The sequence below is a fragment of the Lutjanus erythropterus genome, chromosome 9, assembly GCF_056507025.1.
Source record: "Lutjanus erythropterus isolate fLutEry1 chromosome 9, fLutEry1.hap2, whole genome shotgun sequence".
NCBI lineage: Eukaryota > Metazoa > Chordata > Actinopteri > Lutjaniformes > Lutjanidae > Lutjanus > Lutjanus erythropterus.
This window is the reverse complement of record NC_139325.1, coordinates 40,801,758-40,814,935: the sequence shown is the minus strand read 5'-3', so window position 1 is coordinate 40,814,935 and position 13,178 is coordinate 40,801,758. Positions and strand designations below refer to the sequence as shown.

Sequence of the window (13,178 nt, the reverse complement as noted above, 5' to 3'; positions counted from 1 at the left end):
ACCACTTATGAGCTGCCAATTATATTAAAAATAGAGTACAATACATGTGGTTAGCCTTGTTATCAGAAGTGGCAAAAGTACACACATTCTTTACTAAAATGGAGGAACAGATACTTAAGATGTACTGATTCGACTTCTTTGCTCAAAAGTAAAAATATACTTGTGCTCTGAAATCTGATCAAGGAAAAAAGTGAAATGTAATTCTGTGAAGGACATTTCTTCTGCCGGCCTCATCTGTTCTTCACAGTCAAGTGTCCCTGTCCGTCTTTATACGTCTTGTTATGGCATTTTCATCTTGTTACAGCGCTTTCATGTTGTTATGCTGTTTTTGTCTATGTTATATCTTTTACGTTGTTTTCTTTCTGTTATGTCTTTTACATCGCTTTTGTCTTGTGTCTTTTTAGGTGATTTCTGTCTTCTCACAAGCGGTGCAAAGATGCAAATTAAAAATAACCCTCACATGCATTAAAACTAAAGTAAACAGCCTGGTTTTGAAAATGTAGAGTAGAAGGTACAAGTATTTGTGTTAAAATAAAGGGAGCAAAAGTAAAAAGTAGTTAAGTAGCTAAGTATTTATACTTATTTACTACTTGCTTTTCATGTTGTGATTCCCAGTTGATACAGTGAGTAGAGTTTTGTAATTAGCAAGTCAAGGTTAAAACGGAGCTAACTTTGTTTTAAAGATCCAAAATATTTTTTTCATGGTCTAATCCTGTGTGCCCTTGTTAGTCCATTAGCTCTTGATAATGTTAAAAAAGAGTGTTTTATATCAAAATCCTTCTCTTTTTATGCCTCTGTAATGGTAACAGTCATCGCTGGAGGCATCCTGTTTTCGGGTTGTCGGGTTGGAATCATCGTTTTTGTAAACATGATATTTTGACGCCTTGAGGGAATTTCTTGACACAAACGACCACATGGACTAAAAGATGAACTGATTAGTTTTTGGTGTAATTTATGGTGTTTAGGCACAGGATTACTTTGAGCTAAGCTAACATCAGCAAGCTAACAGTGACAATGCTACATTCTGATGCTAAACGTATGTGAGGTTTACCATGTTCACCATCTTAACAAACATGCCTTTGCAGCACTAAATACAAAATACAGCTGAGGCTGATGGGAAGGGACTTTTGCAGGTATGTGGTTATAAAGCAGAGTACTGGAGAAATTAAAAGTTTTGCCTTGATGAAACTAACTTCTCAGCCCAATTTAACCATAAACACCTGCATATCTTAACTGCATAATAAAATCTTCATGGGTTTACAACTGCTCAAATTACTGCAATTAAGTCATTTTGGGTTTGGGGTACTTGTACTTTTATGAGCATTGAGTACTGAGTACAATCTGAATTAATATCCAAACCTTTCATCTGCATTTGTGTAGCCAGTAAGGCTATCCAACCAAAAATAGGTCAATGAAAACCATGACACACAGCCAAAAACCCAAAAACAAACAAACACTGCAGCAGCTACAGGTTTGGAGAGGTGACCGCGACCACAGAGCAGAACAGCGCGGGAGTAATTTAGATATTGAGGGTTAAAAAAAATTATTCTCAGCAGTTTTTTAAAAAAGTAATACTTTGTACTTTTACTTAAATATTTTTCAACACCAGTAGTTTTACTCTTTCCACAACTGTAAATCTTTGACTAATGGGGAGTTTGGGGACTTCCGTGGGGCTCAACAAAATGACAATGTGCAATTTCACTTTCACCTCACTCCTTAGAAGTCAGTGTGTACAAAGAGGACTGTGTTTTCAACACGTGTAAGTCCTGTAATTTTGCAAAAGTGTCATCTCACAACACAAAGGTACTTCAGTCTGTGCCAAGTCAAAGCAAGAGGGCTGCTTGAAGGTTAAACGTAAACGATGTCTGCAAAACACTGCTTGTGCTAACTTATGTTGAATTTAGTGGAAAATGGTAGAACATACATCTCCAAAGTAGCCAGTGTCAATAAGATAGAAATTCAGCTTGAGTGGCTGTGAAAGAAAAATAAATATATGGAACGCCAATGTCAGCAGCCCAAGATTGTAAAGCTCCACACCAGGGGAGCATTGATGAGGTCTTTCTAAGCCGTCACCCGTATCAAGCGATAATAACATACATGATTTTGTACAAATGTAGCATCCCATACTTTCCAAACTTGCGAGCAAGTGTTTCTCTAAGTTCATAACGGTTTCATTTTGTTGCAAGTTTGCCAGTTACATTAAAATATAACAGAAAACATAGAGCTGTTGTTGGCTAATCTTATTTTAGCTTTAAGTGACAAGTTAAAGGGCATAAACACAGTAAGATGGAGTCTTAAAATACAGTTTGAGCCAAGAGAGGTGTTGGTAGAAGTCATTTTAGAGGTCATTATGGCGGTGGCGGCTGATGGACTGCACTGTATCAAGTAAAAACACTTTATAACAAGTACAAGTCTGCTCTCAAAATCTTTAGTTAATCATCATTATTTTGGTCTGACATTAAAATAAGTTAGTCATACAGAAATTCAGAACTGTATTCGTGTACACATGCAGTTTATGTACATATATGCACATACATGTATATATAGACATACACAGACAATATCTACACACATGAAACACTATACAGAATGGCCCCTGTCAGCGTTAAGACATCATAATGGTCTCTTGGAATACTATTACTGCTGCATTAAGCATTAATGTTTCAATGTTCACGTTGAGTTTATTGGTCATATTCAGGTTAACACAGGGTCAATGGTGCAATAAAATGTGTGGGACGAGAAGAACAGGTCAGCTCAGCAGTACGAGCATGAAGTAAAGAGAAAGATTAAATTAAAGACATTTAAATAAAAATTTAATTAGGTAATAAAATACAGTTCTATACTGGTATTAGCACAATACTAACAGAAAACACTATACACATTTGATCATAAGTCCTTTTGTAACTGGCCGAGGTGCATAGCTAATTATAGATATTTTAATCTATAGCAATGTGTAGTTTTCTGAGCTGATGATACAGAAATAAAAATAAGAGTCTATAGTGTAACTAGAAACTACAAATATAAAATATATAGTATGTTGTGGTGTAAAAACTACATGCAACATTTCCTTCTGAAATACTGGAGTATCTGTTTAACCCTCATCCAGCAACATATTTGACTGAATGAAGTCCTCAAGAATAAACTATTGTAAGAAACAACCATCATAGCAAAATGTTATCTTATTTATTTATTAAAACATTATTAGTTGTGTAGTTGATTTCATCTGAGGAAAAAAGATCATCATTATTTTAGTAAAGTTATTTAGTTTGCATATTCTGTTGCTGCTGCATGTGTGTCTGTCTCCTTCAAAATGACAGAGTGGCCCTACCTCACCGAGTGTGTATTACTTGAAATTAGGACCCATGCCAAACATGAACTCAATAAATAAATAGTTCAATCTATGAGGAAAAACTGCATAACCGCATGCTTTTGACTGGGTTTCCCCAGGACCCAATACTTTGGCATTTGACATATATTGATTTTTATCCATCTCAGTCATCACTCATGGCCCATTAGAAGTGTGTAGCGACAGCTTTATCTGCAGAGAACCTGCCCTCTGTCTGCATTTCCTTATTTTCTCTCCTTTTTTTGTGCTTGGGACATTTTGCCAAATACAAACAACAGTATTTGACTGGAATCAGTACTAATACTTTTACGGGTCTTTAAAAAAAAAAAAAAAATTCTGTACTTGTACTTGAGTACAGAATGTGCAGAATGAGTGCACTGTTGCCATCTCTGCACAGGAGTAAACATGCCTCTGTCCCAACTTTTTTGGAACATGTTGCAGGCATCGATCAGAAAGAGTATATTTAAACATTAAATATCTTGTTGTAGTATGGTGTTCACTTGATTACAAGCCAAGGCGTTTTTTTTGCAAGTCATTGCATTCTGTTTGTTTTTTTGGAATTGAAGTTAGAATAAAATGACACATTCAGGTACCTTAAACCTGTATCTGTTGTAAATGTACTTTCTTTAAAGTTCTGCTATTTACACCAAATTTCGTGTTTAAAAGTCGAGCACGGTTCCTGCTGCAGCTCTACAGTGTCTGACTCACGGAAAAAAGTCATGTGTTGACAAGAAACTCGAAAGTTTTGCTGTCTATGTTCAGAACACGAACGCACGCGGCATCACCATACTGTACTGCTGAGCTTCACCCTTCACGTTGTGCTCTGCAACGTGACCGCTCTGTTACCATTCCTCTGTTACGTCGATAGAACGCGCTTAGCTCCGCCCCTCCGGTGTCCTGAAAGTGTGTCACTGGGTTAAAGTGGCTCGAGCGGACGGGCGGAGGGGCGGGGCCGACAAATGGGTCACATGGGCGAGCCCACTATTGAGAACATTTAGTTCTCTTGACTAACCCGCAGTCACACACAACAAGGAGGGAGTTCCTCCGACTCAGTTACGTACTCGACCTGTTCTCTGTCGGACGTGCACATCATTTCCCGAAACAGAACCCTGATATGAACTTCAGAACCGTCGTTAAACTCGTCGTACTCGCGCAAAATCGCCAGATTTAGTCTCTTGTCGTTTTTTTTTCGTGATTGTGGCAGAAGTCGTGACAGATAGTTGAGTTGTTGCAGTTAAAATACCTGCTGGAGATTTTCCTTTTCCTCGAACGGAGATGCCTGAGGACATTGGGACAACTAAACCCGGTAAGAGGACAATGTTTGATAAAAATGTTTGCCGCAATGAAATGCAGATATTGCAAGATTGTAATGTTTAATTGCATGCATTGAGCAGAGACCTGGGTTTTGCAGTAGTGTAAATATTAGAGGTCTAATTCATTCTTAACACTGAAATGACTCATAAGTACATCAAGTTGTATAATGCATTCTTTCGCTGTGTTACTGGTGGAAAGGAAACTCAATATAGAAAATTGTGACATAGTTATAAAAATGCTATAAAACTGTGCTTGTAAGTCGAAGTCATTGGATGCATCGTAAAAATCATTTTATAATAGGTCCAGACTGTAAGAAAGTATTTGTAGGAGGGCAGAACACAAATGAATGGTGCCGTCAGATTGAGGCATTTTTTTCCTTCCTGTTGTGCAGAATAACAATGGTCGACCCCAAAAATGACACGTTTTTACGAAGAATATTGTTAAATTGTCCTGTGCCAAAACTGTAATAAACCATGTTAGTGTGTTTTTAAATGGGGTTAGGAGTGCCAGTGCGGCGCTGCGTCGATGCTACATTTACATTTGACACAACAACAGTGTTTATCTTCCCCGGTCCCGCTCACATGGACAGCGTAGCCTAGCCATGTGCCTGTGTGTGTACACGCGTTCGGGAACACTCCTCTGATTGGTCGAGGGGCGTTCCCTTCCTAGAGCACGCGTCAAGCGGGACTCTGCTCTGATTGGCCGGAGCGGGGCCCGTGACGCAAAACATTTCATAATCCGCTCTGTACACAGCAGTCCCGACGTGAGGCTGGACTGCAAGATACACGTGAGACGGAGGGAGACAGCAGCCGCTGACCTAGATTTGTTTCTCCTCCTCGAGCTTCGCTTTCACACAGAAATTCATGACAGGTCCACGTGTGGGTGGGCCGTGAAAGAGAACAGTCATGGTTGGGGTTAGGTAATCATGTGCTAGTGCCTCTAAATTTAGGGGCTTTTTACTGTTAATGAGGAAAAACATAAAAAAAAAAAATCTTATGCAAACATTCCAAGGAAGGTGTCCAGTACATTTTTTTTAAATGGAAACTGACTAGGCATGTTTGGTACTTATAAACTGCACCGCCCTACTTTTTGACATTATCTCACTGGAAAGTCACTGGAGCAGTTAAAGGGAGAGTTCACTCTAACATCAAAAATATACACTTTTCCTTACTTGTATTTATCCATCCAAGATATTTTTGGTGTGAGATGTTGAATTCTTTGAGATATTGGCTGTAGTGATGTAGTGCTCAAAGCACCCCAAAAATACATTTGAAAAACTCTTTCAAGAAGTCACGACCTGGTTACTTGAGATAAAAATGCAGACCTTGTTGCGAGTAGTTTTATGTGGGAACTACTTTCTTCGTAGAAGGAAGAAAGCCGTTTTATTGTATGTTCTACCAGAGAAAGAAAAGCGACTACATGAATCAGCCCACAACAAGGTATGTGGATTATCTTGAGCAACCTGGTCATGATTTTTGGAAAGAGACACTGGTACTGACTTTTACGTATAAATGTATTTTCTTGCTGCTTTGGGCACTACAAGCTGAGTGTCATTTCATCCTGTATTTGAGAGGAGGCAGACACCTCTAAGGTCGATCTCAAAAACTCAGTAACTCACACCAAAACTATCTATATGGATGAACAGCACTACAGATAGGAGGAAAAATACATATTTTTGATTTTGGGGTGAACTGTCCCTTTAAAGTCTAGTGCCTTGCCTAAGGACACTTGAATGACAGCGAAAACTATTTTTGAATTAACTGGAAATCATTGAGTAATAAACCGCTTTTATCACTTGGTATGTCCCATGCCAAATTAAAAAAAAAAAAAACAGTTCCTCATTTTTGTAAAAAAGGCTGCAGGTTGGTCGAGCTGTTGATCCACAAAACTTTCCGTTCTAAATTCTTGCTACAAAACGTCCACCAGCGCTGTTTGCTGGCCAAATATGTCATTACATAACCCACTGGGACATGTTTTCCCTTTGTATTCTTTTCTTCTTACAACTGTTATGTTGCTCCAGTGCTTCAGTGACCCTGTCTGGTCTCCAGTCAGCAGAGCACACTCCCATAGCATAGAGTCCCAGGCATGTTATGTAACATGTTATCCAACCAGCAAGCACTGGAGGTGATAAAGCAGGTCAATCACAGCAGTGAATGAACCAACCAGGAAACAAGACAAAGGCGTGTCAGGGACACCTGTTCTTACTGTACAGATAAGAGTTTGTTTATTTAGCATGCAAAACTTTTTTTTTTTTTTTGCTGATGGAAGGATGAGTCTAGGTATCTACATTTTAAACTTTATATGCAGGTAATAAAGTCAAAATACAGGGATGATGGATGTAGCCAATCATAATAATTAAATGCGATTTCTTTTAAAAAGCTATGACAGAAAACTGGGAAACCTCTTGTTCATTTTGGAAGTGATCTACCTGCCATAACACGTCACTGTCTCTCTTTCTACAGGAGGAGTCATTGCCTATATTTCCTCTGGCTCTGCCTCCAGCCCAGAGTCCTGCTTGAGCACCAGCTCCAGCAGCGGCTACCTGTCGACATCACCAACTCTATCCCGCCCCTCGCTTCCCAGCAGAGCTGTGGGCATGGTGGTGGATATCTCTCCCTCGGCCAAGAACGGCCACCAGCGTAGCCACGGCACGGAGAAGGCCGGACGCTCCTCCACGTCCGCTAAGAGCAGCATCACCAGTAAGCACATCGTCAAAGTCTCAGTATCTTGCATATCTGATCTGGTGCACATGAATCAATACTTATCTTTGTTTTGGCAGAAATCAACGGCATGGTGCTGTTGTGTAAGGTGTGTGGCGACGTGGCCTCTGGCTTCCATTATGGCGTGCATGCCTGTGAGGGCTGCAAGGTGAGACAAGTTCCTACAATGAGAGGTTGCGTGTCTGGAAATTTGATTCATATCCTCTTGCTGACTCTACATACTCACATGCTCACATGACTAACACGCCACATGGGGGTCTTGTGGTTCCTTAGGGCTTCTTCAGGAGAAGCATCCAGCAAAACATCCAATACAAGAAGTGTCTTAAGATGGAGAACTGCACCATCATGAGGATCAACAGGAACCGTTGCCAGCAGTGTCGGTTCAAGAAGTGTCTGGCTGTCGGCATGTCCAGAGATGGTGAGCACTTCATTTAGTTTAATCTCAGTCAGCTGTTTGTCTAGTTTATTATCATGCAGTTAAAGCTCCTACAAGGAACTTTAATATTTGTTGATTTTGGAGGCACTGTGGACAAACACAGCAGTGTTTCCACCACCATAACCACAAAATATAAGTTAGTTAAAAATGAAATAATCTAAATAAAAATCTCTTCCTGCTTCTTTTTAACTGCCTAATGTGCTACTCACTGTACTCACTGTGTGTGGATGGTCTCATTTGCTAATGCAGGTCATATAGAGGCATCAGTATTAAACTGAGACGGGTTCATAACCAGTTAAAACTCCTTGTGGGAGGTTTAACTAAAAAAGCAAAGAATACCTGATTGGTGTGTGAACACAAGTACAACAGTACAGCTGCAGTTTTCTGCCCGATGTGATTCATTGACTCAAAAGCTGGTTCTTATTAAATGTTCTTAATCTTGACATAATCTAATGGGTGCTATTTTTCACTTTCAGCTGTCCGATTTGGCCGCATTCCAAAGCGAGAAAAGCAGAGGATGCTGCTGGAGATGCAGAATGCCATGAACAATATGATGAGCAACAACAGCCAGCTGCACAGCATGCTGCACGGCCATCAGAGCTCGTCGCTGCCCATGGAGGCCATGACCAGCGACGCCAGCTCCTCTCCCTCTTCTTCCTCCTCCTCTGCTTCCGACTCCCCGTCGTGCTCCAACCCTTCCTCCCCACAGTGCCCCCAGGACTCTGAGTCTGTGGTGTCCATGGACACCAACTCCAGCTCCGCCTCCTCCTGCGCATCAGACAGCGGCGAGGACGAGGCCGTCGTCACGATGAGCAGGCAGCACCAAGATGCCTTCGCCTTTAGCCAGCAGAGGTCACCGAGACAGGGCCAGGCCTCGCCCTCGCCAGTCAGTCAGTCGGTCGCCCTGGAGACAGGGTGTGACAGCCGCATGGAGGAGCAGCAGGAGAGCTGGAACTGCTGGAACAACAATGTGGTTGTGGGAGGTTACCAGCACAGTTCTTACAGTAACAGCCAGCATGTCACCAACACTGCGTACAGGGAGGAGAGGGTAGTTCTACAGCAGCAGCCTCAGCAGCAGCTCAGCAGCGCCCCTAGCTGTGAACCATCAGAAGACGGCCAAAGACAGCATGAATATAACACACAGACTGCCTCAAGTGGTTACAATGGACCAACCAACTGTGTGAATAACAGAGCACACTTGGTGAGTAGCTTATTGTTTTGAATTCTTTAACTAGTTTTGAAAAGTAGCTAAAACTTCTTTTGATCAAGCTCCCTGATTGACCGTCTGTCTTCGTATTTTTCCAGGTCTGTCCCATGAACACATCGCCGTACGTGGACCCCCACAAGCCAAGCCAGGAAATCTGGGAGGAGTTCTCAATGAGCTTCACCCCCGCCGTGCGGGAGGTGGTCGACTTCGCCAAGAGGATCCCAGGCTTCCGCGACCTCCCCGAGCATGACCAAGTCAGCCTGCTGAAAGCTGGAACTTTCGAGGTGAGAGGGCAAACAAGCCAAACATAAACACCCCATGTTAGCCTGTGCTTTGAAGTCAAACACGGCGGGCTCTTCAAACACGCTGAATATAGGATCCACTGTGGTGTTCCCAAACAGAGGACTGTCAGCCGTGTGTGCCGCCTAATATTTACTCTGATAACAGTTGGAAATCAAAGAGACTTCACAAAAATCCTCTATAGGTGCGATTCAGACTGTTTAGCATTATGTTCCTCTGGGGAAAGCTGAAACACACACATTGTAGTGGCTCCTATTCAGATTATTCAGGTTTATCTAAACCTTTGGTTTCTTTGTCTGTTTTTATCACTGTGGAGCAACAGTTGCCCATTCATGCTCCGCTCCTGAAGTACCAACTATAGATACCACGCACCTTTTTAATGAAATTTTCTCAAGGATGACGCCAGAGAAAGACTGAACTAGCAACATGCCCGCAGGACATTTAATTATAGATGGATTAAGACAAATATATCATGACTATTTGTAAGAGACGAGGTTTACGGAGTCAGTTGGATCAACAAACTCATCGCAAGATATCTTAATCTTTGTTTTCCCACACAAATAATAATCTAAGTTGATTTCCCTCTCTCGACTCCCAGGTGCTGATGGTCCGATTCGCCTCTCTGTTCAACGTGGTTGAACGGACGGTGACCTTCCTGAGTGGAAAGCGCTACAGCCTGGACACGCTACGGTCGCTGGGCGCCGGTGAGCTCCTCAACTCTATGTGCGAGTTCAGCGAGAAGCTGGCGGCGCTGCGGCTCGACTCAGACGAAATGAGCCTCTTCACGGCTGTGGTGCTCGTCTCAGCCGGTAAGAACAATTAAGTTGTAATATTTTTATTACAAGGCTCTGAACTACTATATTATAAATCTGTATATCTACAAACAAATGCCATTTAAAGCTACTACAAGAATTCTTTCAAGTGGTTAATGAATTGTTTAAATTTTTCCATACAAAGTTACAGTGAGGAGGACATTTTTCTTCAGATTATTTTATTTTTAACATCATATTTTGTGGTTATTTCAGTAGAAACACTACCACTTTTGTCCACAGAGGCTTCTAAAGTCAACACATATTCTAAATAAGCAGTGTGATGTATTTAAAAGTAAAATATACATTAGGGTCTACATTATACATAAAGCCCTGTTCTGTCCTCCAGCGTTAACCTTTTCTCCCTTTTTGTTCCTGCTCAGATCGCTCAGGAATCCAGGATCTGAACGCAGTCGAGGCCCTGCAGGACAAACTAATCCGGGCGCTGCGAAACCTGGTGATGCAGAACCACGGCGAGGAGTCGGCCACCACCTTCACCAAGCTGCTGCTCAAGCTTCCAGAGCTGCGTTCACTCAACAACATGCACTCAGAGGAACTGCTCTCCTTCAAAGTTCATCCGTGAAAGCTTCCTAAAGGCGGGGGTTACAGCTGTGCCCTCCACCTTCCACACACACCTCCACCTCCACCAGGACCTGCCTCTTACTGCCCCCTTGCCCTCTGTATTCGACCAACCCAGTTGTTTGTGTTTGTTTCTAGAATGTATTAAAAGTTATTTTTTATTCTATTTTTGTTAAGTAGACCATGTGGGGTCTGAAGAGAGAAGATTATAAAACTGTACTGTATTTATAGATGAGATAGCTCACGCTTGTTGCACACAAACACACGCAAGTGCACGTGTGTCAGAGATTCTTAGTTTTGCAAAGTTGGAGGCGCTTTTCTATTTTTGAGAAAAAGAAAGAAGAGTACTTAACTGGCTTTTATGAAATGATACAGAGTAGAAAACAATTAGTCGATCCAAAAGCCATTTAATTCCAAAGTGTATTCTCTGAGTGGGTGAATGTGAGAGACAATATATAACTTACACACAGCATGTTTGTTTGGTCCAATATTTTGACTGATCCGTGTCAGCGAGAAAGGCAAGCTATCAGAAAATGTATTGAAGAATGTGTGACGATCGCTGCTAATGCATGGCTGTACTTAATGCGAACAACTATTACTTGGATCTTCTCCCCTTTGCCTCAGAAAGCATCAGTTCATTGTTTCAGTGTGTATAGTGTTTTATGTTTTCTTTTTATTTAATTTTTTCTTTTTTAAATCTGTTTAAGTCCATGTCAACTGCCTGCACACTGCCTGGTGATTTCTGGGGGATTTTCAGCGACACTACATTTGCACATGTTTTGAAGCAGAAAAACCAAGTAACTCAAAGCCCACAAATAGTGACACATGTAAAGGCTACATGTAAACGTAGTCACACCCAAGTGTTTTTGTTGTTTTCCCACTTTCTGGTTTTCATTACTTTTTTGTTTGTTGTTTGTTTTTGTTTTTTTAAATCAAACTTTGTGTGCTTTCAGCATAGCACTGAATTGACACTTGTTTTTGTTATCCATTTTGTTGAAATATCAGTTTCTTTGACTGGCAACACTGCCTTTGTAAATAAGTATATAAATATATAAATATATATATATATATAAATATATGATGAACATATAGAATATAAATATGGTATAGTATGAATAAATACAAGTGAAGAAAACATTGTGTACTTTGTGTTTTTATTGATATCAAAGTATTTTTTGAATAAATGAAGAACCAACATGTGAATCTTCAGAGTAACAGTGGCTGTTGATCACCACTAGGTGGAGCCATTTGCCTACAACCTCTTGACTTCAACTTGTGAACGTCCCTGACTCACTCACTCTACGTTACCAGTTTGTCTTTGCAAATTGTTGCTTATTATCCACAAGGACCCCGCAGAACTTTCTACTTTACTTACATGCATGTGCAAGTGCAACAAAATTATTTTTAAAGATGATACTAATCTGAACATTTTACTCACACCATTAAAATTTTGAGTTCACCTGGATTGAGTCCTCAGAATATATGATCATAGTATTACATTGATATGACAATTTTATTATGTGCATTTATTATGTTTCTTACATGTAGCAGAATTAAATCTACTTCGTTATGTTTAAAAATATTATATTGCAGTTTAGTTTTTTCATATTTTTTGTATTTTTTTTAATTAAAAGTATTGGGGTTATTTGTCACTGGCAAAAAGATAATACAATATAAATGCACACTTTGTGATCACAGTCATGTTAATCCAAGCCTCAGTGAACGTGTGCAACAATGTCTCCAATGCTTGGGTTGACAGATTTTGACAGACTGACACTTAAGACATTTCCTGCATATTTTTAAAATTTAATTTTAGTTAATGTTCTAAGTGGGTTCTACAGTCTAGTTATCAAAATTATAGCAGTTAATTAAAATTTCCTAGTTTTAGTTTCTTTTATAAAGATATTTATTTTTGGCAGTATAGGAAATATCACAATGCATTACATTAAATCGTGTCCTTTATAATCCCTGACTCGACTCCCCATCCCAACGAAAAACATATAAAATACTAATAACAACAATAATAGAACAACACCAGATTTCTTTTCCATGTTTTAAGAAGAAGAGGGTGTTTTTGTTTTTGTTTTGTTCTCCAGATGTAAATTGTTGCAAATAGTTTCCAAATGTAATGAGTTTTAAGTCCAATGACCCATAAGCAGACCGGCCTGTTTCACCTGCAAATCATTTCAAATCAGGTTCAAGTTCAGACTAAATCCTAAGTGATGTCTTAATGAATTCCATTCACCACTGAACTTTTCTGGACATTTTAAATATGAGGTTGGTTTTGTGTCAGAATAAGCCTCTAGATATATCACAATTATTTTATGTTATTATACTGTATGTCTCTCACATATTTGATTAACCAGCTGCATGCTACATCTTTTTTCTTCCTGAATTTCAGCTACAGAACATAACATTTAACTTTAAACTTTAAAGCTATTAATTGCTGAAAAATCATTTGCTATTC

General features: G+C 40.1%; 1 protein-coding gene across 1 annotated transcript; it reads left to right on the top strand.

Annotated features, from left to right (window-relative positions):
* The first annotated feature begins 4,346 nt into the window (after nucleotides 1–4,346).
* On the top strand, nucleotides 4,347–11,846 carry nr1d2a (nuclear receptor subfamily 1, group D, member 2a). The gene is made up of 8 exons (XM_084727616.1): nucleotides 4,347–4,652; nucleotides 7,123–7,359; nucleotides 7,440–7,528; nucleotides 7,654–7,798; nucleotides 8,293–9,017; nucleotides 9,122–9,307; nucleotides 9,922–10,132; nucleotides 10,516–11,846. Exons 1-8 carry the CDS (start codon nucleotides 4,622–4,624, stop codon nucleotides 10,713–10,715), a joined length of 1,824 nt encoding a protein of 607 aa, XP_084583742.1. The 5' UTR covers nucleotides 4,347–4,621; the 3' UTR covers nucleotides 10,716–11,846.
* Nucleotides 11,847–13,178: the final 1,332 nt, after the last annotated feature.